Genomic DNA, 27,913 nt, shown 5'->3' on the forward strand with positions numbered 1-27,913 from the left:
ATCCAAATTTAATACCCTTAAAATATGAAGTACAATGTGTGATTAATATTTATTATTTTATTATTAATATTATATTAATATTAATATTAATATTAATATTATTATTATTATTATTATTATTTGTTATTATAGCAATTATAGAAAAATGAATGCCTAATAGCATTCCTATGTGTAAGTTAATACAAAATTATACAATATAAGTTTTCAAGAAAAATGAAAATGTAATAATGTCTTTATAACAAGCTGTATATATGTATAAAATCACAAGCAAGTAATGTGATCATAGAAAATATACATTGTTCAATATTTAGTTGATTCCTCTCAAATTGACGGTTAATTATTTCATATCAATATTGAGTTGCATTTACATAATGCATTTAGACTTTTATTAATTTCTTGGACTCATGTGGAACAGTAATTGGGCGGATTAAGTAGATCATATCAATATGAACTTCAGTATGCGATTAAAACTTCCATGATATTTCTTCATGCAAAAAGTTGCAACATTTTACAAGGCCTTTCATACAATAAATCTTAATGCAATTTTTTCCCCAAAAAAAAAAAAAATATATATATATACACACACACACAAGGTACAGTACTTAATGGAAACATTTAAATATCTTTACCACTCATGAATGTATAAAAAAAAAAAAAAAACTCTCTGAAAAAAGTTGTAATGTTTGAAGAAAAAGTATATTCTTCGAAATTTTTATTTTGTTTTGTTTTGTTTTTAGAAATATATCAAGATCGTCGATATTTCATTTCTTTTTTTTTTCTTTTTTTTTCCTTTTTTTTTCTTTTTTTTTTCTTTTTAATCGAAAACGCATTATTTTTCTATATCTTTATAGAGAATAAAAAACAAATTCAACGATCTATAAAAATTTATCTCATGATTCAATGGTTCTTATATACATATATAACATATATATCAAGTAAGTTACCTAACTTGATAATCTCGAATTACTTAAAAATTGTTTAGTTTTTGATTGTAACAAATTCAAGAAATATTGAACAAATCTTTGTTCGAAAATTCGTTTATGCATCAAACAATTAATTAATAATTTAAGATAATCAAATTAGGCGACTCATTCAATATATACATATATAAAAATCATGTTTAATCTACATTATGAAAATTTGTAAATTTTTCAATGGAAAGTTCCTTCTTGCAAAGGTTAAAAGTTTTTCCAAGAGGAAAAAAATTTTTCCTCTTATGGAAATCAGCTTATTCAACGATTACTTCGATTAACATTATTTATTGTTGATAGCAGTCTTTACTCAACAATAATTATTAATATTCTGATATATAATTCAAATACTGCATTTGCAATCAGCTATTACTTGAATAACAATGATGCGTCCATAGAAATATTTTCACTGTCATTCCTCATTATAAAATAGAATGCTGGTGAAAAATAAAACTTATTCTTATTAAATCATTCTCTTGGACACGATTACACAAAATAGTAATCATAATCGTTGTTTCTCAGTAACATTAGCAAACACTGAGTCTATTAGATAGCTGTATGCTTTTAGCATCAACCTTCGCTTACAGAAGATAATGAACTGCGTGTAGAACCGGCAGTATGATGTGTAAGATCAGGAAGATCTGCTGGTAAGCATAATGGAATAGCGCTAGGTCCATAAATTGCTTCCTGCTCTTCTAATTGAAGAGCAAATTGTTCTTCAAGTCTCTGTAATGTGAATTAAAAAGGATTAATTATTTGTTAGCTTGAAAAAAATGTATATAAAAAACAAAAATACTTGTTACAGTTTTTAACCTTAGCAAAATGGGATTGTATCGTACAAGGTAACTTACAAAATTTTCTGTAACAAAGTGAACAAAAATAGTAGCATACAACACATTTAACTAACCTTTCAATATTTTTTATAATACTGCTTTTGAAATCCGACTGTGGCATCTCTTTATATTTTTCTTTTACAAAGGTTCTTGTGGGAATATTTATGCGCAAGGACTACAATTACAAATTAGCATGTTTGCTATTAGATACCCACATAAGAACCCTTTTAAAAAAAGCTTTTATCACATAGTTCTACTACTTGACAAAACATAGCGTGAAACCAATAGTAACCACATTTACCCATATTATTTTCTTCACATAAATATTTAAGCTTTGGAATATAAAATTAATTGAACTTTTTATATGTAGTTTTCATATGACAAAGGACGATGATAATAATAATAATAATAATAATAATGATAATAATAATAATAATAATAATAATAATAATAATAATACAACTGTAATGGAAAATACAACTGCGAAGCTATGATACAAGGCACATTTTCAATGACATAATAACTAATCAAATGAAATGGTAAATCACATACCAATCTTGGTACTTGAATATACTTGAATATTTATTTTTATTTTCTGCAGTAAATATTCATAAATATTGTATTGAATTTATTCATAATTTACATTAGATGATACTTAAGTGTACCTGTGTCATTATAATGTGTAAACTTATTCTCTTTTCTTTTACTTACTTTTTCAAAATTTTGATATATTATGTAAGCCTGGCCACAGTTATATTAACGTATTCTATCACAATTTATATGATAAGCTAGCAGCAAAATATAAATATATGGTTATTTAATGCATATCTTCTAAATGGATATATATATATATAAACAATATCTATTTCATAAGTTAAAGTATACTCATTAGTACCAACTCCATATAAAGTGTATAATATGAAGAAAACAGCAATAAAGGAAGCACATGGAATGTTATATTGTTGAAAACAGAAATAAGATTAATTTGGAAATATAAATATCTTTATCTTTGTTCTATATTGTTTATTTATATTGTGTTATTTTATGCTATATATTATATATTGTGCATTTGCTTGTGTATTTGGATTATGTTATAAAACATACTAAGAATTCTAATTTAACGAAACGAAGTTATATTCATCATATTTATATTTCCAAATTTATCAATAAACAAGAAGAATGTATGAGATATATGATGTTGGCAAGTACTATCTATGGGACAGACGAGATGGCATTAAATCTGGTTTAGAACGACTTCGAACAAGCGTGCCATTTGTGGAAGTAGTATCTGAACCAGTAAGTCTAAGAGAGACTCTAGGTATAGTAAACGGAGATGGAGAATTTGGAGTAGATCGAGGTAAACGAGAAGATTTTTGCAAGGTGTTAGGAAGTGATATATCAGAATAATTAAAGGAAGGTAAAGAGAAACCACTAAGACCAGAGGGCAAATAATCTCGGTAACGAGTTTCCAATGCCTCCATTTCAGCCGCCAGCACAGCTTCTATCTTCTACAACAAGTAGATTAAAATTTAATTCAATAATTTACTTTACTTTCTTTTTTATGGCTCATTGAAGATCATAGTAACATGGATGAATTACTATGTAATTATTACAAAGTATCAAGAAATTTTTATTATAGGTTCAATTCAACTATATGCTACTACATATATATATATATATATATATATATATATGTATATACATATATATATAAAATATCTACATCTTATCATTTCTCATTTTACATTTACAAATTGGTCAAATGATTTTTAAATTCTAAATTCGAAAATCTTATTTGGGAACCAAACTTGATAAAAGCAGTAATAATAAAAGGAAAAAATAGTCTTTAGGAATCATACAGTAAATAAGCAAATAGTTTGAAAATTAATAGTAGAAGCAAAGAAGAATGATCAGAATTGAACAACTTACATTATTGATATGAGATTACACTTACTTATTCACGTAAGATTAATAGAGCAATACTAAATTTTATAATTTACCTGTTTTCGTGGTTTCAATTGTGCCTTCCACTCCCGAAGCTCTTTACTATATGTTTCTTCTTGTTCTTTTAACTTCAATGTCTCATGCTCCATTAGCATTTTTCTCTTTTCATTTTGTAGCTGTTCCAATTCCTTAATGGTAGCATCACTCTGAGCTCTAACTTCTTCGAGTTGCCGTGAATGCTTCAATTCAAATCGTTGCTGTTCAGCTCTATACCTCTTTTTCTCATTCTCTTGGAATTTCTTCAATTTTTCTCTTTCAGCTTCAGGATCCGATGCAATCGCCGAAGACATTGAAATTCTCATTGATTCTCTAAACATCATCTCGCGCGCTTTCATTTCGTTTCGAATCCTTTTAGGCAAGTTCCTACGCTCTACCGTTTGACGTTTTATCAATTCGTCTTCCTTCCTCTGATTCATTCTTTTCATTTGTTCTAATTCCTTTTCATGTCTAATCAACATCTGATGTCGCTGCAAGAAGAAAATATCCTTGAGCTGTCTCTTCAACAATTGTTGTCTTTCGTGTATCTGTCGTTCTTCCAATTCCCAAATAGCTGCTTCTCGAGCTCTCATCAATTGCTGCTTCTGTTGTAGAAACTGTCTCTCCATTAAAGCAATTTTTTCACGATGACTATCCGATAATCTTCGCAATGACATTTCATGACTTTCGTTAAGTTTTTCTAAGAAAAGCTTTTCTCTATCCTCATGTTCAGCCTCAAGCTTTTCCTTCCTTACCTTAAAAGCTCCCTTTCTTTTTTCTTTAGGCATTAAATCAACCTCCTGTTTGAGCAATCGCAATTCCTGTTTCAAACCTTCACGGAATTGTTTCAATTCTCTCTCTTGTTCGCTACGAATCTTTTTCGATGCCAATCTAAGATCGGCTTCTTGTTGACCTTCTGCGCGTTCAATTTGTTGCCTTTGTTGTCTAGCGAGCGTTTCTAAATCTCCTTCAGCACCACGTTCCAACAATTGTCTTTCCTGTTCAAACCGTTTCTCTTGTTGATCTTTGTTGAATTGCGATTTTTGAGATAGATCTTGAAACTGCTTTTGTTCCATCTTTTGTAACATCTTTAATTCACGTAATTCTTGTTTCCGGAATATTTGATCGTCATAGACTTTACCATTTTCATCGTCACCATATATTACTTTCGATGTTGTTGTCGTAACAACAACACCATCGATTTCAAATTTCCTAGTTCGTTTTCTCGTTTTCTTCTTCAAATTCATCATTTGTATATCTTCTTTCGTTCTAGGTGTTCGCGATACATCCCGATTATAATCAGATTTTCGACGTAGGACAACTTCCTCTTCACCTTCCGTAGACTGTACGTGGGACAAATGATTTTCTTTATTCGAACCTCGACTGTCTTGACTTATCGTCGTAGAAATCGATTCGGCATCGGAACGATCAATACTCTTACTAGGTGTATGCGATCTCGTTGATCCTGAATCACTCTGTGACCTTGATCCTTCAAAACTATCCGGTGACACGCGTTTCTCCTTCGAACTTTTTACATAATCATCTTTTTGTTTCGCCGATGTTACGACTCTGTCTTCGATACGATGACCAATCGATCTTTCACTTTTGATCATGCCATTCATCTTCTTCGAATTTCTTTCGACGTCATTATGATCCATTATTTCAGTAGTAGTTCCTGGAACTGCCATTGACGTTTTGCTAATTTCATCGCCGCTATCGCTCTTCGAACTTATTTGTTCGATCGAACTTAAATTACTGTGGGAAGAACCAGTTCTAACGACGTTATGTTTATTACTTATCGACGAATCTTTCACTCGTTCTCCATCGTCACCCACGGTAACAACAGAGACATGACTAGTATCTTGTAATTCGTCAACAATAGGACTGACGATAATAACTTCAGACTCGTCTAACTTTTTACCAACACGTTTGGAAGTATCCATAAGAATAATAGGTTGCTCCTGTGGAGTATATTCCAAACTATCCAGACTAGGGAAACCGTCCTCGTCGGTTGAATTTTCATTAACTTGAGTTTTATTCGTTTCATTTGCAACGATAACTACCTCCGATGTAGGAGAGGAACGTCGTAGTAAAGGAGTTGTAGCTGTTGCATCTACTAACACTGGAGGATGTGTAGTAACAACGGTAACTTGACTCACGTTACTTGCAAGACTGTTAGATGGATCTGGAGAATCGGCTGTAATGCGTACGGTTGATCTATTGGAACGTACCTCTTGTTCGCTTTGAGGTTTACCTGATATAACAAAACAAACGAAAGCATATTTTGGTATGATCGATTTACAATTAAAAATTAAAAATTAAAAACTTGAATAGTACTTTACCAGTAATAACAACTATGTTGTCTGCACTACTCCTTCGAGATGTACTTCTGCTTCTGATAGGCGTCGAAGTTATTACAGATACATTAACGGCAGAACTTTGACGCTCATAATTTTTATTATCCTCTCTATTATCTCCTGTCGATCTGTGTTCCTTATTTAACCATTTTGTTCTCTGGTGTTTACCTTCAAAATCATCGGGAAAGTTTTCTAAAGAATCATTTCTAGAAGAACCTTCGCTATGACTGGTCAAAATATTTTCGACTTTATTCAGACCATAATCCGTTTTAATATTCTCCGTAGAACTTGCTTTCATACTATTTTTTTCTGATAACGTAACGCTCGTTATGTCAGACGTATGCTTTAATGTTTCAATCGACGTAGTACTTATCCTCTTTTGCGTATCCATGGTAATACGTTTTTCTAAGACCGCATTCAATTTATCTTCTACGGACTTTCGTTTTTGTTCCAAATTTTTTAGATTATCTTCAATTAAATATTTTTCATGTTTACGTTGTTCCTCCATCGAAGCTTCTGATTGGAACCTGAAATTAAAATAAAATTAGTTAGTTCATCATAAACCTTAATATTATATTGCATTATTCAATATAATTATAAATACCTATTCTTCTCTTCGAGGGACGATTGTTTATTATACACTGGTTTTACCCATTCATCCGATGAAGTTGACTTGATAGGAGCTGACTTTCGGTTTTCATCCATACTTGATTTTTTGGTTAATATATTTACATTGTCAATTAATTTTTGTTTTCCTTCGATACTTTTAGATTTACTCAAGGCAAATAGCGCTTTGTCAACAGTCTCTGTTGCATTAGTTTTATCTACGTTGTCTAACTCATCGTTCTTATTTGAGGGTCCTATTTTTATCTGATCTTTAGTATTTGGTTTTTGCTGTTCCATTTCTACTCCTACCGATTGGGATGATAATAAATTACGATCTTGTTTATCATCCTTAACTTTATTTTGACCTAACGATTCCATGGCACTAGATTTGTTTGCCAGATCGGCACAATTCTCTTTTTCATCATTTTTGTTATCTTGACGAACCGACGGAGGTGGAGGCGCAGGACCTTTATCTCTAGATATCCTACGCTCGTTATTTTCAGCTGTAGCTGGAGGTTTTGGTGCCTTAAAAGAATAAATTGAAAATATGTTTTTTTTTCCTTCTTTTTTGATGGTATATAATATTTAATAATTTTCTTACCTGTTTTTTCTCGTTTAATGCGTGCATATTTTCTTTAGATTCAGTTTTACGCAATTTCTTACTTCTATCTTCTTTCTCGCCATCTCTATTCATCTCCCGTTTATGACTATCCTCTTTTTTCGTGGATACAGGTAACGGTGTAAGATTTTCTTTCTCGGCAACTGCATGACACAATATAAATATATATATATATATGTATACTGACACATATGTAAATTTTATTTAAATATTATTTCTTAAAAAAAAAAAAATATATATATATACATATATAAATAATATATTACCTTTAACATCGCCATCACTGCGCATAGATGCAGAGTCATCTCCGAGTTGTTCCAATTCCAAAGGAAGCTGAGATGTACGCTGCTCCTATAAAAAAAAAAAAAAAAAAAAAAAAAAAAAAAAAAAAAAAAATCATATATATATATATATTTTTTTTACAATATTAAATATATCTTCTAATAAATATATCGTAAATATAAATAATGAGATATGTCATTTTTTACATACCAAAACTATACGAAAGTCAACATAGTATAAAAAATTGTGATATTTTCAATTTTTCATACTCAATGAATTCACTATAATGCTTAAAATCGTTCAAATCATGTGGGGAATAATGGAGAAATTAATATAGACATTCTATTATTGAAACTACTAACCTGACAAGTACAGGGACGATGGGGCTGGCGAGGCCCAGGAGAGCCGCATGCACAGCCAAATATTTTAAATTAAATCAGCACATTTATAAAAATATAAATACGCGAAATGTATAAATACGTCAAAAAAAAAAAAAAAAAATTTCACGCAAAACTAATAAATTCTATAATATAATTTGCTATCCAAAATTATATAAAAATATTATCGAAAAATAAATATTAGCAAAAAGTTGTATGTATACACATATATTTGTCACTTAAAAGCAGCTTACCAATACGCTGATACTGTTCTCTGTGTTTTTTTGCTTTTTTGGCCTTCTAATATAATGCAAGCATGTAAAAATATAATTTTATTATGTTTGCCTCAATAAAATTCTTTTGGTTATAAATTTTAATTTACTTTGGTATAAAATTTTTTGGGCCCATAAAAGATATTTGATAGTATACAATAATTACATAAATACGTAAATCTAAGTATATCTTATCAAGTAACGATAATCCTTTATACATTAAAATATATCTTACCTCAGCTTCTTCGTCAACAAGTTCCTCTTCAACAACATCAGCTTTATATTCAAGCAATAAATCCCTTATTGGTTTAGAATCTAAATTTCGATTTATAAATGGATGTTTTAACAATTCGTCGGCTGTAGGTCGTGATGTTGGATCCTTTATAAGCGCTTTTGCAATAAAATCATTAAACTCTTTACTCCATTTTCCAGGTTGATCAAGCTTTGGTGGATCACTTTTTTGTATCTTAAGTAACACACGCATTGGAGACATTTCATGATTTGGTGGCTCCATTTGCGCAAACTCTATAAGAGTTATGCCAAGGGACCAAATGTCCACCTAAAAATAAATGCAAAATTTCATTGAATTATATGAAATAATAAAAGTATCAATCAATATTACTTACTTTGAAATCATAAGGATTATCTCTAAATGTTTCGCATAATACAACTTCTGGTGCCATCCAGTATGGTGTACCAATGAATGTATCATGTTTCTGTAATGTATGCTTATTTTTTGCAGAAACCCCAAAATCAGCTATAAAATAAATGCATTGTATTCTTCATTATAGTTGTACTCCAGATTCAAAATAATTATATTATTACCAAGTTTGACACCTCCTGCCATTGTTAATAAAACATTCCCTGCTTTTAAATCCCTATGAATAACTTTGGATTTGTGTAAGAATGCCAGACCCTTTACCATATGTTGACACACATATGATATTTGAGGTTCTGTCAGTGCTTTCTCCAACTCTACCATAATAGAATCTACAGCACCACCATCACAGTATTCAATCAACATCTGTTTTAAGAAATTATGTTATTATTAAAATAAAATAATACTTCCTTTATATATTAATTAAAGATGTTAGTTAAAAAAATATACCAACCCACAATTTGCCTTCTATAAAGTATGCTTCATGTAATTCAACAACATTTGGATGTTTACATTCGGACAAAATATCGATTTCAATCATGAAATCGCTAAGATCATCTTCTCCTTCCAATGCACACATTTTTGCAGCAGCCAATTGATGAGTTTGTTTATGTTGTGCCTAAAAATAATTATAAAATTAAAAAGATAATAATACATAAAATAAATAACCTATACGCTATTGTTTACCTTGTAAACTTTTCCAAATGCCCCATCTCCAAGTTCACCAACCATTTCCCAGAATTCTTCCGGGTTACAATCCATTTTAATATTATTATATAACTTTTTCTTTTTCGCATCATTGCCACCGAAGTGGAATGCTTTCTTTAAATTCGATAAAAACGACATAATGACTTTCTTTATCAACACACTTGTATATAAACTTAACTTGCACTATAATTACATTATGTCTATACACAGTTCAAATACTTGGTACATAAATTATGTATATTATGATCACAAAAAGTTTAATACAAATATCGCATGAAAGTATAATTCTCACTCAGTACATAAAGATTTCATTTCTTTAAAGACTGAACATTATGATTTTACTTCCATTTTCATCTTGATTAATATAGCAAACAATTTATTTTTTTGCTATGTCGTTTAATTTAGATCCCCACTGGATACCAGGGGATCATAACAGACCTCTCCCGCATCTTGATAAACTATAATTTCACTCATTTATTAATGAGTACCTTGGTATAAACTAACATAACTATCCATATTGAAAATGCAACCCATTATTAAAATGTAGCAGGTTTCTGAAACACAAATCAAAACAGAATATATTATTTCTAATACATTCAATTTTAATATCAATTTTTTTTTTTTTTTTATACATTCTTAAAGTAATGATTTGCGATAATGCAACATCTTACTACGATCGTATACAAAAGAGTTCCACATAAAAAATGCAGATAAGAAAGCAAGGCCCTCCCCGTCTCTCTCTCTTTCTCTCTCTCTCTCTCTCCTTTATTAAACTAGATAAATACTATACTGATAAATGGTATCAGAATGATATTAATCGTTGAATGCAAGGCTTATTAAGGTCAAAGAAAATCTTAGTATGATATTTTCCTTTTCAAATACAAATAGCAGATTCCTCTATCGCTATTAAATAAAGCAAAAGATCATAAACGAGCATACATATTATTACATATGGCAATAAATATTCATACAGGAGTACACAGTTTCTTTAGAATTATCTCAACGTGTTTTTAATAAAATAATTATTACACTCAAGAGCCATTTAAATCTGCATAAGGTAAGTATGATGAATATTTGTTTGGAAAGGGAAAAGAGAGGAAAAGAAAAAAAAAGAAAAGAAAAGAAAGAGAAAAGAAAATCACGTCAAAATTCTTCCTTCTCGTTAAGGATTGAAAATCGTGCTGGACATTACGAAAATGTAAAAAAGAAAAAAAAAAGAAGGAAAGAAGAAAAAAAAAGAAAAAAAAAACAGTTTTATCACCAAACACAGTGTGCACTTCCGTGAAGATCCCGTGGTTTTACTCATCTCTGTTCGCACTAATTATCGCATTAAGAAAGAGAAGGAAAAAAAGAGAGAGAGAGAAAGAGAGAGACAGACAGAGACAGAGAGAGATACACAGAGAAGGAAAGAGAAAAAGAGAGAAACAGTTACCGCACATTCGATCATCGTTGATATATAAATATATACACGAATCGAGATGACACGTACGATATGACGGAAGAGAAGAAACATACGTATCGTTCACTTTCAAACGCTCTATTAATCAAAAACAATTGGGCAGGTGCTATCGTTCGACGGTCACGCGGTTGACACAATTTTGACAAGCAGGATTCGGTCATGCCTGGCCGCCATCGTACGGCGAATGCACTTTCTCCACCATCCTCGATACTCGAATCTCATTTCACAGAATGATGATTTAGATCGTAGAAAAATAATAATATTATTATTAAACGTGTATGATTAGAATACGTTCGAGTAAAAAACTGTTAACGTTCGTTTCATTGGGAACATTTATACAACGTGTATTTCATTGGACTCTATGAAAATAAGGAATGATATAAATCGTTCGTCTTCCATAAAATCCAATGGAAATTTCAATCTCGATTTATTATCCATCGTACACATTTTTTCCCCGTAACATTCGGCCCGTAACGAGAGATGAAGAAAAAATTCTAAGATGATAATAATAAATTTCCTTTTTCTTATAAATACGACAAAGTTGTGTCTGACTCACGATATGGTTGGCCATAGAAGTTAACAGAAGAGGAAAACACGTTCGTGGGATGAAAATATGCGATACGTCCTCCGTCTCTCACCTTCCTTCTTTCACGAGTCGAGGATCCAAGGAAACACAAGTTCCATGTACACGAATGAGATATCTCTCTCTCTCTCTCTCTCTCTCTCTCTTTCTCTCTCTCTCTTTTTCTCGCTCTCTCGCTCTCTATCTATCTTTATAAACGCGCAAATATTTGTTATACCTTAATGTAAAAAGGCACGACAATCATTCCTTCGAACATTTAATATGTACCAACAACAGGTCTTGTTATAAATTACCCTAACGTCTAATAGATAAAGTTAAGCGTGCAAAACTATTGGCCGTGGATCAGTAAACTCAGAAGACCTCGATATACGCGGCCATTTTCAGCACACGCACATCACACACGATACTCCATCACGCCTGGAAGTGACGTAACCAATCGGCAAGGGCGGCACCGTTCCACGCGCTCCCCCCTCCAATCCCTTCTCTCTTCGTGTCTTTTTTTGCATTCGCAATGCGACAAATCTTTTCATCCCCCCGGTATAATCATCACCTAGAAAAACTATATATATATATATGCATACATATATAAATATATATATTGTGTCTGTGTGTGTGTGTATATGTATATGACGTCTTTTTTATCTTTAAATCTGACGTTAGCGACTCGTAATCGAACGATTAATCGAAATAATTTTTCGATAACTATTACGATTTTCACGATTTTTCGAATCGAACTTCACGTTTCTTCTCTAATTCCTTCTCTTTGTTGCGTGTGATTTTTAAAACGATTGGTGAAAAGATCTTTTAACCAAGATAAACAGATCGCTGGATACCCGAAACTTTACAAGTAATGAAAATGAAGCATTTCTATGAATTTAGTTTTTTGAATTTAGTTTATTGAATTACTTACTGAGAGAACATAGTTTATTGAATTACGGAATATCGATGTTTGCGAATGTCGTTCCCATCGAAGCCCTATATGAACCTCTAATCTCATTAGATATTTTAAGCCTTAATCTGCGTATTGCTTTTAGCCAAAGAAAATTATTTTCATTTCTTTGAGATGCATTTTATTTTATTTTATTTTATTTTATTTGTTCTTTTTTTTTTTTATAAGATTAATTTTTATTTGGTATAATAATATTAAGTACATTAACTTATTGTTGTATTTTAATGTTTTTATTATTGTTATACGATAGATATTATTACTTAGAAATTACTATTATTAGAAAACTAATTTAAAAGTTAATCTTCGATTTATACATCTGGTTCTTTTGTATTTTTTTTCTGGTTTTTTTTTTTTTTCCTCTAAAAATCAACGCTCTTTACATAAAAATTTAACGATAAATTGATGAAATCCATCAAGCAGTAGTAAGAGAAATCCCTTTTTTTTTAATAATTAAATCAAATGACAATAAAAAATTTGCACTTATATTGTTTGCTCAAATATTAAAATTAAAAAATATGGCTGTAATTACTATCGTACATTCGTAAATATATATTTTAATGTTGCTTGTCGAAACATAATTTTAGTATTTAGTGCTAGTATCAAGTGATTTATGTGTCATATTGTAAGTATCGTCTTTTTGTTTGTTTACAACAAATTAATCATATTTTATAAGAAATAAAAAAAATAAATAAATACTTACGAAATAATATAATTTTATTAAACATCAACAATCCAATTCACTCCTATTAATTCAAATTCATATATGAGAATATGAAGTTATAGGTTATGTAATTTGTAATAATTAAAATTGCAAAGTTGTATCTAAAATTTTTCGATATATAACATTTTTATATTATTATTTAATAATATTATAAATTAAAATGATTTCAATTTATTTATTTTACACATAGAAACAAGATGTCTGGAAGGCAACGTGGTCTATTCCGAATGATATTTAGAGATTTTTTAGCATCAATCAGACCTAATATTAGTAGACCAAAGTTGATGGGAGAAGATTATTTCGGAACTAAATATTATGAAGTACCAATAAGTTCCACATCTATAAAAAAGAAACCTGCTCGATATTTTAAAGCTATAAACAATGATTTTGAACAAGAAATACCTGCAGAATGGGAAGCTTGGTTGAGATATCGTAGAAAGGAACCACCAACTTTCATAGAAATTGAGACAAATTATAAAATTCAAATAAGTAAAAAAATGAATGCAACTAAATTAGAAGCTTCTAATAAAGAATTAGCAACTTTAAAGAAAACTAATATACCTGTTGAAAAACATGGATATGAAAGCTTTCCCGTCTATGAGGAGTATAATTCTACGGGTAAATATAACGAATTAAAACCTAAATTAAAACTAAAATAACTTATTAAATTATATAATAAATATATGAAAGGTAAATAAAAAATAAAAGAGTAATATACGCTTATCGTGTTATTACTATAACACATCCTTTATATTTGTAGTCAATAAAACCTTCATAATATATACATCTTGTAGTATTAGTTTTTTTTCCATTTTGAAAATTGTTGTGTGCACTATTGATTTTACAGGAATACTATGTGTAAAACAATTTATTATTATTCTCTATCATCTATTTACATATATTTTCATCTATAAATCAGTCATTTTATGACGAAAAAAAAGATCATAAATTTTGGCGCTACACCTGCAAAACGTTCAATTTACAAATAGTTGATGTTATATAAAAAGAAATACTCTTTGATCTTTTCCAGAATATTTTCGTAAATAAACCAACTCGAATAGAAAAATTCTGATACTACGATAACTTGTACTTTACAACTACAAAATTCAAGTGCTTATGAATGTATTTTTGTTCAGTGTTCGTAAAGTTAACACAATTTTCATTTTTGCATAATACTATTGCAATAGATTTTAATTTTAATTTTAAGTAAAATGAAATAATAATAATAAAAAAAAAAAAACAATGGATTTTGTCTGATTATTACAGAAATCTATTTATGTTCTATAAGTTTATATTAAACCATAGTTTAATTAGACTCTTTAACAAGGGAACTTTACTCTCAATAATGAACTCCAATGTTTTTAGAATACTATTACTTATATTATCAGGTATTGTGAACTCATGAAATGAACCTTACTTCTCAAGATATTAAAATGACAAATCAATTGTATCTGCTTTGAATATCAATGCGACACTCAATTGATAATTGTGAGAGCTTGTAATAAATAATATCCCGAAGTTTGTTCAAATACAAACTATCAGTCAACATCAAATACAAATTCTTCCATGTGGTAGAAATTGATGGAATTTAATATATAAATGTATAATGGAGGGTGCACTCATCAACCAGAAAAATCACTATTATCAAATAAAGCTTGATCATATAACTCTCCTTTCACCAATCTCCCACCAAAATAACGACCGTTTAAAGAATCTCTTGCTCGTTCGGCTTCTATAATAAACATATATTATTATATTATGATATATAATAATAATATAATAATATTAAAAAGAAATTATCTTACCGCTCATTTGTGAAAATTCGACAAAAATTTTCACAATAACTTCAGCATCTTCGTCATCTTCAGATTGTCGCTCATTATAGATAATGACACGCTCAACAACACCAAATTTAGAGCATTCGTCTTGAATTTCTTCTTTTAGACTCTCATCGATATCTTCAGGAGCTACCATATTTCGTAGAATGACAACACGAGACTCTACTTTACGCATAAGTTTTTGCATGACGAGATGTCGAGCACTCTGTCCTTTAATAGACATATTTTCTTGCTGCTGCAATGTTTGTGGTTCCGTTTCTTCTAATAATTTTTTCTGTAATTCTTCTTGTTGTTTCTGATGTGCAGCTTGTTCTTGTGCTCGTCTCATAATATCAGAATTTGCTGTTGTTGTTACTACTGGTATCTATAAATAAATAGTAATTAATGAATTTTTTCAATTAGATAATATATTACATGATGTTCATGAAAAAAGAAAAAAAAAAACGTACGACTGGAGTTCCTACAATGGCGGGAGCAACAACAGCTCGAGGTGGTATAATAACTGGTTGTCCAGGAATTGGTTGTATAATTGCAGGTGGGCGTGTTAAGGTTTGTGGTATGGCAATACCCGGAGGTGGTATAACTGGTGCAACAGTTGCGACAGTTGGTGGTGCCATTATTGTTGCGGGTGCAATCGTTGGTCGTACTATTCCTGGTAAAGCTATAATGAATCATGAAAGAAAATAAATCGAAATGAAAATAAATTACAACCCTAATATATGTAAATATAGTAAATATCGTATAAATACCTTGATTCAAGATTGGTGGTGCAGTTGCTCCAAGTTTGGTTAATCCAAGTGCTACAGCATTGCTAGCTACTGCATCCATAGCTTGTATTTTTGCTGTAGCTGCAGCAGCAGCTACTGCGGCAGCTGTTGGCATCATACTAGTTCCACTTGGTGGCCCCATCAAAGCATTCGGTGGAGTAATAGCTCTACCAACCCTTAGATACTGTCCACCCAAGTCAAACAAATTCATAGATGCTATTGCTTCTAAAGCTGCTTGCATTGTTTCATATTCAATAAAGCCATAGCCTTTATGCCTATGTGGTGAACTTCCTTGTGCTAATTTACAATATGTGATAGGTCCAAAAGCTTCGAAAACAGATTTTATATCATCTTCCGTCAAATCATGATGTATAGATGCAATGTAAATACGATTGTAATGTTTGCTTTCTTCGGTAATTTCATCAATTACTGATTGAGCTTGAGGCATATTGGATGGTCTTCCCACTACCTGAAAAATATCAATAAATACAAATATATTCTATGATATGTGTTATAACATAATATCATACATATACTTTTATATAAAAAATTTTAGTTGTAAAAATAAATATATTCATATTGCTTGAAAAAGTTTCTGAAGTTTTTTAATTATCAATATTATATAAAGAACGGATATGAAGGATATGCTATTAATGGTAAAATTATTATTTAGAAAATCAAAATTTTAAAGATGAATAAATTATTTTTAATTATAAGAATAATTAATTAAAAGGAATAAAGAAGAGGAATATAAAGGAGTTTTATATATGTTTATATATGAAGTAAAATATATTAAAATTTCTTTGTCATCTAAATATGCCAAATATGAATGAAGTGGAAAAGAAAAAAAAAATAAGACAGACCAATATATTAAGATTTCGATCGAACGGCATTCTAATATAACGATGCAGTTCAATCGATTATAATTTGTGAAACAAAATAAAAATTTGCCGACCTCCGGCGGGATGATAGGATTGCTGGGGGACAGGAAATTCGTTATATAGGTACGTCCCGCTACCTTGATGTTGCGTCCACCAATCATGACACCATTCATTTGTTCTAAAGCAAGTTGTGCAGCTTCAGGTATCTCATATTCGACGAATGCAAATCCTTTATGTTTCTGCGTAACAGGATCCCAAGACATGTTGATAGACTTGATTGGTCCAAAGGGTAAAAATGCTTGTCTGATTGTGTCCTCTTTCAATTCGAAGCTGATACTGCCTACATACACCCTGTTTATATACGAATAATATATTAGTTTACAATTTATAAGTAAAATAAAATGTAATAATACTATAATTTTATCATATCTAATTGTAATATATAATTAATATTAATTCTATTTTTTTTTTTTTTATCTTTTGTTATTAAGCTTATTTTTAATATATCTCTTAATGAAGGTATTTATGAAACAAATTATTCTTACTCTATCCATTAGACTAAAGAAATATTTTCTGATTCTTTAAAAGAACAAATTCATACAGCAAATTAAACATATAAAAAAAAGAATTAATATTGTAATTTAAAAATAAATTATTTTAAGGATGCATTGATTATGATGAACTATTACGTTGATATGCTGTATAAATTTGAACAGTTCTTTAAAATATTTGTAATGCTTTCTGGAAAATAATAAAATATAAAAAATATTAAATGATGATTATATTATTTTTTAAATCCAAGCAATAAAATTATTGTGTATACTAGTATAAAATCTATATACAATAAAAAAATAAATGTATAAACTCATTAGGTTTATGTATAATAACTTGTATAGTTTGAAACTAATCAGCAGGAAATGAAATGTACATTTCCTAGCATGCTAACACAATGAACAGAATTGCTTTATGATTTAATATGTATAATAATAGTAAAATGAAATATGTGGTGTGTATGTATGAGCGAATATGTGTATATTGTTGTAAATGTACGCACGCATTTATATATAACAAATTCTAATCTTATACTGAATCATAATATTTATGAAATGATATAAGATCAATGTGAGCAAATATAAAACTTAACTAATCATTGTTAATGTTATAAAAGCTTTTAATTAACGTTAAATATTAATAGTTTTCTTTTAACAAAACTATGAGTATTTATCTGAGCATAAGATGCAACAGTAACTGAAAATGTTGGATGTGATATCTTGAACTACGATGGCCAGGTTTGAGGACAAAATTTGGAGGGCTAAGGCAAAGAACAAACAAACCTGCACATGAGGGCGAGAGCCTGCTGTCTCTGCACCTGATTCCGTTGACTAGCCATTTGCTGCAACACAAAGGACCATAGGCCTTCTATTGATATCCCTCCCCCTTACATACACCATCTCTCAATCACATTTCAAATATCCCCCAAGCTCTTTTACCACTCTAACTTCTTTGCTCAACTACTATTCCTTTTGTATATGCATTGGGCATTTTATATATAATTGTATCATAATAAATGAATAAAGTTTATTAAAGTTATAAATTACGCACTAAAGAATTTGTGTGTTGTAGAAATGGTATAGTGCAATTAAAAAATTATTTAAGAAAAAAAAAAAAGAAAGAAAGAAAGAAAGAAAAAAAACAGAAACATGAAAAATATATATATCTTTCAAAGAAAAAATTATAACAATTGATATATGATGCTAAAAATATATAATTTCCCATCTCATAAAGATCACTTATTAATCGACATTACAATAAAAATGATTTAGTAATTTATAATGAATAAATTAAATAGTCAAATTATATTTTATATAATAAATGAAATATATAAATGCTATAAAAGAAAAAATAGTTGAGCTCAGAAGGGTATATTTATTAACTTTCTGAAATCATCCACAGATTCATGCTCAAAAACATGTCCTCCTCGCGCTGGTACAGCTCTGCTCCCGCCGACTACTATTTCAAGATATCTAACCTTCTCATATGGTAGCAACTCAGGGAAACGTTTAGGAGTGTTTGATCGTTAGGCGGATTCGTATTATTTCTGTCTTGACTTGGTTGACACTAACCTGCACATTAGCAATAAAACTTGCTGCCGCAGGACCAACTTATTCTTCTGCGGGGAGAAAAAATCAACCGATCAGAGTGAGGTTCCAGTGTTCGTTTTTTATTTCTTATGATTCACTTTACTCGCATGTTTAACGAACACAGGTAAAATATAATAATAATAGCAGAAATTTATTATGACTCGGCGGGGCGAGCTAATTTTATAAGGACAAATATGAATTGCAAAACTAAATTATACATACTAAATAATCTTTGTTCTTTAATTTCGTAACATTGGCAAAGAGCTAAATAGAGGAAACAACATTATATATTTACATGTATTATTTTTGAACATTCAACAGTAAATAAAAATTCATAAAAGAGACCCAAAATTGTTTCTGACTCTATAAGTGTATATGTTAAATTTATTCCACTGTGCATTCTATATTTAATATTATGTCAAATATTCTTAAAAAAGTAATATATATGATAAAGTGCCATTATGTAAATTATTATGAAATATACTAACAACAAGATACTTATAACTTCTACATCAATTTTTATAAAGGATTTTTCTAGATTTTTCTCTTATTTTTATTATAATACATTATATTTTCTTCAATATAAGAATGCACAATTGAATTTAAAATACATGTTAGGCGAGTAAAGCTTATTAGTCTTATAGAAAAGAATTACCTGCTGTTGATGAGCTAATGTTTGTTTCATGAGAACCATCTTGATGCTTTGTTCCATAGCATATTTCTTCGCTCTATTCACTGTATCTTGCTGTTCAGATGTAATTTTCGGTAGTCCTGCACCTAAGATGCCAGGTAATGTAAGGTACTTTGCACCAGGACCTAAGCATAATATATTAAAAACTATATTACAAATTGTATTTTAATTGATTATAAATTAATTCAGGTTACAAAATTATTTCAGATCTTATCAGCTATAAGTCCACTAATATTTTATCATTCCAATATAACTTTAGTTGAAATGATTGAAAATGAAATGTCACAAATTTTGTTCACATCATTCAAAGCAGTTATAGTCAAAGCAATTAAAATTTTATTTCATATCATGACTATATACATACCGGCTACAACTTGACCTATTTGATTAAGGTCATATATAGGGCCTGGCAAGAAGTCTGTTGCGTTCCCTACAAAAAAATTTGGTATTAGAAAAAAATTAAATTATCATGGATACTTATTGTCTTTACTTCCACCATCACATTGCACATTTATGAGACACTAATATACCGTTCATATTTTTGTGAAGGTAGAGGTATTATCTTAATAGTCAAATTTTAATTTTTATATTCTAACTTTGTGAAATAAATTTTTGTCAGTTTTATTTTTAATATTTCAATTTTTATATTATTATATTAACCATATTATTAAAAACTATTAGTTGATTTAGAAAATAATAATAGATAAATTTGTGGTAGCTCAAAAGTCTCAGATGTCTTTATGTAAAATATTGTGAAGTTACTGTTTTATAACAATTGAACTAATTAAGACATTCAAAGTAGTCTTCTATTAAGTTCTGTTTAACATCACAATTAACTAAAGGAACCATAATAAGTAATAATATTGTACAGCAATTCCCGCCATAGGATCTTCCTCCAAACTGTAAGTTCAAAAGAATTAAAATAGTCAAAATATACGCAATACAACAACTGTTTAAAATAGTGTTTTTTTTTTTTAATATGTGTGTATATATATGTATATATATACACAGATGCATTAAGAATGGAGAAACAGAATTCTCCTTCTTCGCCTAACTATCAGAAAAAATGAAAGTGCACTGTATAGTTTTTAAATCAGTCATGAAATCTTTTGCAGTAATTGTATAATAGTCTATAAAAATGTAAGTAGAAGTTATTTTAATGTAAACTTTTTAAAAATATTTCACAAGCCAAATTCAATTGAAGTTTGAATAATTTTAATTGCTAATTTAAATATCAGCCTCAAAACATCAAACCACTTATAATTACATTAAATACTTTCGTTTTATACGATCATAACCAATTTGGTCTGCTAGTCTCTGAAACAGAAATCAGAACACGTTGAAACGTTTTGTTAAGATTTCTCCGTTCTTTCTTATTTTTTTTTTTTTTGCTTTTTTTTCTTTTTTTTTTATTTTCTTTTTTTTTTTTTAATTTGCAATTTCGTGAATTAAGATTGTTAACTTTGTTCAATTGTTTGATTTACAGCTAACCGTATTCTGGGCTGAGCAATGACGGTTGCGCGCAAATTATCCGAGATTGAGGCGATGCACATATCTGCAAGCACAAAGCAAAGGAGAACACTCTCAGTGCATTTTCTGCGCCATTTTCTTAGATTTTGCCTCGTCCAACCTATCTCGCAATTAATCCTAACCTTTTTGTATAGCAATGGCGATTGTAGATATGAATAACGGCTATAGCATTAAGTATGTTCTGTTTTCAGACAGATATGAAAAAACTAAATAAATATACGATCATTATTTTAGAAAGTTAAGAATATTTAAGACAATTATACATCCTATAAAATTTTTTATGAATTTAAATAATACTATTAGCACTTAGGCTCAGTATTATTAATATAGAATTATAAAAGTATATTGTGTGTGTGTAACTAAATGAAACATATATAATAATCTTACAGCCTGACTGAATATATCTTTCATTTAGACTGTTGAAGTCTTTTCCTAATTTTCTAATCACCCTGATCATGATATATATCTTCTCAACCTCATGAACTTACCTTTTAAATTTCCTGTTTTAATAAATTTATATCATTTAATAAACATCTTCAGAGAGACAAATATCGCCATTGCTCATCTTAATTACAAGTCTCTTAGATACGCATCAACCCTTCCTATTCGTGATATTTTAACAGTATTCATATAACAAAAATATAAAATTAAGATATTACTTTTATTACTCTATATGGTTCTATCGTTTTATGCATGTATTATTTTCTAATTCCACTTCATCTATATAATATCTGACTTCTTTCTAATTCTTAGTATCATAGATATAGAAACATTTAAAACAGTATGATTATATCTATAACACCAACATTATAAAGCATGATATTTATATATATTTGACTTTATGGAGATATATGAGACTCGTAATTAGGATCATAGAAAGGACTACCCTAATATGCTGACCTATCTAAAGTATGCATCATATGGTACTCGATTGATGCTGTGTGAGTGGGAGTTTGCAAAACTCTGATTTGTTCTGTTCAACGAATGTAGCGTTCTCTTTCTTTGTTTGGCGCACGCTCATGATCACAGCTCAGTCGTAGGCCACAGATTCTGTACTGTCTCTCCGCTGTAACATCTCAGAACAGAAGGACAACCATACATTAGTTTTATTCAGGGCCAACGATCATCTAGAACCCTAACCTATCAAAATTTATTCTGAAACTGCAATAGACCACTTGACTGCTACAATTTGCCAGCATTTAAGAGAAAGCTAGCACCTGATTGCCCTAAGTAAATGTGATAAAAGTATTTTCCTTCGTCATTCCCTTTTTGTTTAAAAATTACACCTCCTGTCGTTTGTGTATATACCACGTTTTCCACACATACATATATGTGTACGATTTCTTAGTGATTATGCAGATACAGCTATTTGGCTGCTTTAGCAATATACCTTCAACTCTAGACTTCTTGCTTGGTGGTTCCATATTATTTTGTGAAGTTGGTGCCTGGACAAACAAATAACAAAAATATAAAAACTAATATCTTTTCTTAATATATATTTATCTTGTTTATCAATGTGCAATACATTTTAATGCACAAATAAATTAATTCAAATAAATATATATATATATATATATATACATATATATATCACAAAGATAATTATAATCTATTAATTAGACTAGCGTAAAAGCAAGGAGCATTATAAAGATGGAACAGATTAATATCGTGAAAAGATCACTAATCAAACATAAATCGTTAGGTATTTCAACGAATAAATTAAATACTTATACATAAGTAATATGCATATTTATGTACAAAAAAAAAAATAAAAATTTGGATGGGATCAAATTATTCGTAAATCTTCTAAGATCGAAGATATGTGGGAAATCTAAACTCTTTTGTAACGGCCATAGTTGTTCGATACTTCACTTTTTCTTTCTATTACCAAAACATTATATTACATATAATTAAATTTAATCGCATATTTACCATGGCCATTGTTCCGTTCATTATCCTTTTCAATCTAGAGAAATAAAATGTACTTTTGACTCCGCTACACTAAAAAATCGCACGCGATACTGATCAACTGGCTCACACCCGAAGCTCTGTTCTCTACGGAAGTTGCACAAGGAAGATACATGTAAGCTATCCTATTTTAAAGTTCAAACTATTAAATATCTTTTATTATAAGTAATTATGGTCATATAAATTTTATAATTTATAAATAATATTATAAATAATTATCTATGTTCATTATTATCGCTCATATATAATTCTTTTATGAAATCTTTTTCAAAGACAACTTGACTTACGTATCACTTTTCCAATGGAGAAGACATGCGTTTATGGGTTAGGACTTAAAACATAGAAAAATAAGAAATAATTGATAAGAAATTATACTATCATGGATACAGACGGTTTTCAAGTGAGAATAATCGATAATGAAAAGGTAAAAGACAATATTTTTCCATTATCTCGTAATTTTGTTTAATAATCAATTTTCATTTTCGTATATTTATATATATATATCATACATACATATATATATATATATATATATATATATATATATGTATGTATATTAAAAATATATAATAAATAATTGATATGATGAAAATAAATTCAATACATTCCTGCTTATCAACAATTTGTAATATTTTCATGAAATAAAAAAGGGAAAAGGTCTTTTCGCCACACGTGCATATAAAAAAGGTAGTATAATATTTGAAGAAAAGCCAATAGTGTGTTGTCAATTTCCTTGGAATGCAGAATATGGATATTTGGCATGTGACAATTGCTTGAAACCTTTAGAAAATGCAGAAGAAACTGCTCGTAGGTTAACTGCTAAACCAGATATAATTCTTCCGTATATGGAATGTTGTAAAACGGAAAAGAATTTGATTACAGAATGTTCTGCCTGTGGAACAAAATATTGTAGCAATGAATGTCAAAATGAAGCATTGGAAAGGTAATTACATTTTTACATTATTTATATATAATAATAATTATAATTTGGTATATAAAATAATTATCAATTATTTTTGATTTTTAATTAAATTGGTATAACATGTGCATAGTTTTTCAGATATCATAAAATATTATGTTTACAAACAAGGGATAAAAATGAAGATCATCCATTGGTACAATTAAATGAAATATGGAAACAAATGCATTATCCACCTGAAACAGCAACAATAATGTTATTAGCTAGAATGATAGCTATTGTTATACAAACTTCTAATCAAGAAGATATTTTGCAAACTTTTTCTCAATTTTGTCATCGTACTGTAAATGACACTGATGAAATAGCACACAATTTATTAGGTGAAAAGTTTATTGGACAAATTGACTTATTAAGACAGATGCTACAGAAGGCATTAAATAATGATTATACATCGAATGTGTGTAATAATTATTATTTGTATATAAATAATATTAAAATATTACTTCATTTTAAGTTTTATTTTTTTTTTTTGTGTACAGTGGTTTACGCCAGAAGGTTTTAGAAGTTTGTTAGCTTTAGTAGGTACTAATGGTCAAGGAATTGGAACAAATGCATTTGCTCAATGGGTAGGGAATGTTAATGTTTTAAAATTACCTAAAGATGAAAAAATACACATTAATAAATTTATTAATAGACTTTATGATGATATGAAAGAAGGTATGTACAATAAAAATTATATTTCTCATTAAGCTTAAGCATTATAAATTGTAATATAATATTATTTTTCCTCAGTGGTTGGTTCATTTCTGAATAATGAAGGTTCTGGCCTCTATGTCCTTCAATCTAAAATAAATCATAGCTGTTTATCAAATGCAGATGTCGAGTTCCCTTATTCAAATAATGTCTTAGTATTAAAAGCTACTCGTGATATTCAACCTGGAGAAGAAATTTGTATAAGTTATCTTGAAGATTGTGAACTTAGAAGTAGACACTCTAGACAAAAAGCTTTAAAATCTTACTACTTGTTTATTTGTTCTTGTGAAAAATGTCAATCAGAGGCTGGAGATCCTGATGAAACATCTGATGATAATGAATATATGTAATTATAATATATTAATATAATTAATATGAAAATATTATTTTCTAACACGTATATGGTGCTTTAAAATTATTTAAGTCATTAACATCTGCAAATAATCAACCCACTGTAACATATAAATAGTACATACCACTCATTTTTACATTTAAATCGACTTTAATATCAAATTAATAATGACAATGAATCATAGATTATATTAATAAAAGAATATTAATTTCTAAAATAATAAAAATGTATGAATGTATTCTTAAAATAAATTAAAAAATAAAGATAAAATTTCTAGTTATCTATAGCTTCATTTATTAGCACAAATTTATTTTAAATGTTCTACATTTCACTAAATTAATATCATACACTTGTCAAGATGTGCTACATTCACTAATAGAATACTTGATACAAGCAAAATTTTGTTGACTAAATTCAGACGTTTTTAGAAAAGCGAAAGTTAAAAAACAAATAATGATATTTTATTCTTTTATATCATTATCTTTTGTGTATTCATCTGTAATTTTTATGATAAATATGTAAATTGTGATAAAAATAAATTTTACTTGTATAAAATATTTTTTGGTATAATGTGAAAAAAGATTTAAATGTTATAATGATAAATAATTTATAAATGATTAAAGCAATGATATTATGAATAATTTGCGCTGTCAGTATTAATTATAATTTTATACAATCTGTCGAACTGTCTGAGATTTGTCATTCAGTATTAAGTTTAAATACTATTTTTTTAATATTTTTACAAGTATATTAACTTATTAAAAATTATTTGTTATTTTGTTATATTATATTTGTACAGCTTATAATATTTTATTTCTTTTGTATTTTTTAATTTTACAGCATTGTAATTGAAAATGATATATTATAAAGCAATATTATGAATATCATTTATTTTTTCTAAATATTACAAAATTGTTACTCTTCAAGAGTCAACTCATTCCTTCCCATTGACATAAGATTAGAAATATAAGGAGGTAAAGGAGCAAGAAGTATTCCTCTTTCAAATAAAGTTGTTAAAAACATAATTACATCTTCGCTACGAAACTCCCACCTTAAACATATATATTTTAATATTTTAATATTATTTAATTGTTAAATAGATGTATTTTATATATAAAACATTCATTAATAAAATTTATATTTTTATATAGACTTACCCTACTTGAATAATATCATTTGTTAATCGTGATGCTACTTCTCTATCACTAATAGAACTATTTGGTCCCCTAACAACGAGTGTATCTAATGTTGGTGGATTTACACCAAAACAATTTTCTGTAAAATTTCTCCTTTGTCTTTCTTGTGTATAATCAATACCCGTATCCCTAAAATATCGGTAATAATAATATTAATTTAATATTAAAATTCTGAAAATACAATAGTATTTTTAAAATATAAATAAATATATTACCTGATCATAGGTTGAGCATTTTGGTACGTTGTTTTATTTATGATATCTGCTGCACTTAAAGCGCCTTGTATTCGTAGTCGAAGTAATCTCATTAAAGACATAAGATCTTTACCTCTTAAATCAATGCTTTTGTGTTTATTATAGCCCATACTATGAGTTATTGCATCTATAAAGATGTTTGGGGGATTTTTCTTGGCAGAAAATAAATACTTTTGGTCCAAGAATAAAGCAAAATAATTTGCTGGGACTTTTACATTATTCCTCTTTATATATTTTATACTTAAGTACATGATACCATTAAAAACTATGGCATCGACTTCTATTTTTGTAGACAATAATTTTTGTCTATCAAGTTTTTCCTTTACACTTTGTTTAAAATCTCCAGTCCCAATGTGAAGAGGCTCATTATTAGAGTCAGATACACTGTAAGTATACCAATGCTTTCGTTTATGTCTACTTATGTCTAAAAAATAATCAAAAATAACAAAAATTAAAATGATTCAAATGATTCAAATTTAATAAAGAAAAAACATAAAAAAACCATAAGATTTACCAATTAATTCTAATTTCATTAATCGTTGTCTTAATACTTTCTCTTGTATTTTAGTATCCTTTAAAAATAAATATTGAAAAAGTATAATGTTTAACAAAAAATATAATAATATACAGATATATTTATACATAACTAAATAAAAATGATTAAAAATATGCCAATAAAAATTACATTTATTATTTCTTCTAAAATAGCAGCAACATTCGCAGTTGTAAAATTTTCATGATGTTTTATCAATTGGGACCTCACATGATTCCACGTTGTTTCTGGAAAAACTGGTAATACAGCATTTTCTAATTCTTCAAATTTAAATTTACGGAGAACATTCACGATCCGTTGTTTTTTTGAATTTCCTGTAATTTAAATATTAACTTCTCATGTAAATCTCTTCAATGTTTATAATAAAATTTTAAAGTTTAATAAATTAAAATGAAAATGCAATAATTTATAATTACATTTATACTAACCTGTTGACATTATGTTACTAAATAGAAATACAAATGTTTATTAATAATAAAAAGATATAAAATTTATATTTTATTTCACAACATTGTCACTATTTTGACAATATTATATACAAACATACTCATTATACTACATAACATAAACTGGACAATTGCATGAACTATAATATATTGCATTTAATCAAAAACATGTAAATACTAGAATATGCGTGTAGATTTAGAGGCCAAAAATGGAAGAATTAAATCACTATATTGTCTTTTGTGATTGGT

General features: G+C 28.6%; 5 protein-coding genes across 25 annotated transcripts; 2 read left to right on the forward strand and 3 right to left on the reverse strand.

The window, feature by feature from the left end:
- Positions 1-806: 806 nt before the first annotated feature.
- On the reverse strand, positions 807-12,842 carry LOC124951859 (serine/threonine-protein kinase 10). 10 transcript variants are annotated; one of them, XM_047500839.1, is made up of 15 exons: positions 11,923-12,842; positions 9,643-10,217; positions 9,410-9,574; positions 9,123-9,321; positions 8,924-9,054; positions 8,533-8,856; positions 8,280-8,325; positions 8,011-8,066; positions 7,633-7,717; positions 7,349-7,509; positions 6,746-7,272; positions 6,127-6,668; positions 3,805-6,038; positions 1,879-3,312; positions 1,555-1,697 (listed from the first exon to the last, which is right to left on the reverse strand). In XM_047500839.1, exons 2-14 carry the CDS (start codon positions 9,799-9,801, stop codon positions 3,013-3,015), a joined length of 4,929 nt encoding a protein of 1,642 aa, XP_047356795.1. In that variant the 5' UTR covers positions 9,802-10,217; positions 11,923-12,842; the 3' UTR covers positions 1,555-1,697; positions 1,879-3,012. The 10 variants fall into 10 exon arrangements, with proteins under 10 accessions (XP_047356801.1, XP_047356804.1, XP_047356795.1 ...); XM_047500838.1 differs by having other exon boundaries at positions 11,679-12,842; XM_047500843.1 differs by having other exon boundaries at positions 8,011-8,057; positions 11,679-12,841.
- LOC124951865 (NADH dehydrogenase [ubiquinone] 1 alpha subcomplex assembly factor 2) lies at positions 12,305-16,781 on the forward strand. 2 transcript variants are annotated; one of them, XM_047500870.1, is made up of 3 exons: positions 12,305-12,552; positions 13,566-13,993; positions 16,714-16,781. In XM_047500870.1, exons 2-3 carry the CDS (start codon positions 13,573-13,575, stop codon positions 16,764-16,766), a joined length of 474 nt encoding a protein of 157 aa, XP_047356826.1. In that variant the 5' UTR covers positions 12,305-12,552; positions 13,566-13,572; the 3' UTR covers positions 16,767-16,781. The 2 variants fall into 2 exon arrangements, with proteins under 2 accessions (XP_047356826.1, XP_047356827.1); XM_047500871.1 differs by lacking the exon at positions 12,305-12,552 and adding an exon at positions 12,889-13,276.
- LOC124951861 (poly(U)-binding-splicing factor half pint) lies at positions 14,091-23,309 on the reverse strand. 10 transcript variants are annotated; one of them, XM_047500858.1, is made up of 13 exons: positions 23,156-23,263; positions 22,614-22,668; positions 22,124-22,298; positions 21,185-21,248; positions 20,961-21,010; positions 20,058-20,123; positions 19,658-19,818; positions 18,196-18,254; positions 16,936-17,212; positions 15,963-16,449; positions 15,663-15,874; positions 15,181-15,577; positions 14,091-15,107 (listed from the first exon to the last, which is right to left on the reverse strand). In XM_047500858.1, the coding sequence occupies exons 7-13, from the start codon at positions 19,712-19,714 to the stop codon at positions 14,998-15,000; spliced, it is 1,599 nt and encodes a 532-aa protein (XP_047356814.1). In that variant the 5' UTR covers positions 19,715-19,818; positions 20,058-20,123; positions 20,961-21,010; positions 21,185-21,248; positions 22,124-22,298; positions 22,614-22,668; positions 23,156-23,263; the 3' UTR covers positions 14,091-14,997. The 10 variants fall into 10 exon arrangements, with proteins under 10 accessions (XP_047356814.1, XP_047356815.1, XP_047356813.1 ...); XM_047500859.1 differs by lacking the exon at positions 20,961-21,010; XM_047500857.1 differs by having other exon boundaries at positions 20,058-21,010.
- LOC124951862 (histone-lysine N-trimethyltransferase SMYD5) lies at positions 23,160-25,263 on the forward strand. Of its 2 annotated transcripts, XM_047500865.1 has the most exons (7): positions 23,160-23,306; positions 23,465-23,615; positions 23,842-23,998; positions 24,074-24,134; positions 24,252-24,567; positions 24,650-24,827; positions 24,903-25,263. In XM_047500865.1, exons 2-7 carry the CDS (start codon positions 23,571-23,573, stop codon positions 25,211-25,213), a joined length of 1,068 nt encoding a protein of 355 aa, XP_047356821.1. In that variant the 5' UTR covers positions 23,160-23,306; positions 23,465-23,570; the 3' UTR covers positions 25,214-25,263. The 2 variants fall into 2 exon arrangements, with proteins under 2 accessions (XP_047356821.1, XP_047356820.1); XM_047500864.1 differs by having other exon boundaries at positions 23,163-23,306; positions 23,842-24,134.
- On the reverse strand, positions 24,780-27,819 carry LOC124951863. Its single transcript, XM_047500868.1, has 6 exons — positions 27,647-27,819; positions 27,351-27,532; positions 27,180-27,237; positions 26,627-27,089; positions 26,373-26,540; positions 24,780-26,266 (listed from the first exon to the last, which is right to left on the reverse strand). The coding sequence occupies exons 1-6, from the start codon at positions 27,654-27,656 to the stop codon at positions 26,131-26,133; spliced, it is 1,017 nt and encodes a 338-aa protein (XP_047356824.1). The 5' UTR covers positions 27,657-27,819; the 3' UTR covers positions 24,780-26,130.
- Positions 27,820-27,913: the final 94 nt, after the last annotated feature.

The sequence above is a fragment of the Vespa velutina genome, chromosome 9 (assembly GCF_912470025.1).
Source record: "Vespa velutina chromosome 9, iVesVel2.1, whole genome shotgun sequence".
Lineage (NCBI taxonomy): Eukaryota > Metazoa > Arthropoda > Insecta > Hymenoptera > Vespidae > Vespa > Vespa velutina.

Coding starts and splice junctions, on each gene's coding strand:
- LOC124951859 (XM_047500839.1), bottom strand. CDS start 9,801: ATGTCGTTTTTATCGAATTTAAAGAAAGCATTCCACTTCGGTGGCAAT. Junction 9,575..9,642: donor CATTTGGAAAAGTTTACAAG/GTAAACAATAGC, acceptor AATTATTTTTAG/GCACAACATAAACAAACTCA. Junction 6,669..6,745: donor TCCCTCGAAGAGAAGAATAG/GTATTTATAATT, acceptor TTTTAATTTCAG/GTTCCAATCAGAAGCTTCGA.
- LOC124951865 (XM_047500870.1), top strand. CDS start 13,573: ATGTCTGGAAGGCAACGTGGTCTATTCCGAATGATATTTAGAGATTTT. Junction 13,994..16,713: donor TGAGGAGTATAATTCTACGG/GTAAATATAACG, acceptor ATTAATTAAAAG/GAATAAAGAAGAGGAATATA.
- LOC124951861 (XM_047500853.1), bottom strand. CDS start 23,176: ATGAACGGAACAATGGCCATG. Junction 20,124..22,613: donor CAAGAAGTCTAGAGTTGAAG/GTATATTGCTAA, acceptor ATTTTTTTGTAG/GGAACGCAACAGACTTCTTG. Junction 15,875..15,962: donor ACCACCAATCTTGAATCAAG/GTATTTATACGA, acceptor GATTCATTATAG/CTTTACCAGGAATAGTACGA.
- LOC124951862 (XM_047500864.1), top strand. CDS start 23,571: ATGGATACAGACGGTTTTCAAGTGAGAATAATCGATAATGAAAAG. Junction 24,135..24,251: donor CAAAATGAAGCATTGGAAAG/GTAATTACATTT, acceptor ATAGTTTTTCAG/ATATCATAAAATATTATGTT. Junction 24,828..24,902: donor TTATGATGATATGAAAGAAG/GTATGTACAATA, acceptor ATTTTTCCTCAG/TGGTTGGTTCATTTCTGAAT.
- LOC124951863 (XM_047500868.1), bottom strand. Junction 27,090..27,179: donor AATGAAATTAGAATTAATTG/GTAAATCTTATG, acceptor ATTATTTTTTAG/ACATAAGTAGACATAAACGA. Junction 26,541..26,626: donor AATGCTCAACCTATGATCAG/GTAATATATTTA, acceptor CCGATATTTTAG/GGATACGGGTATTGATTATA.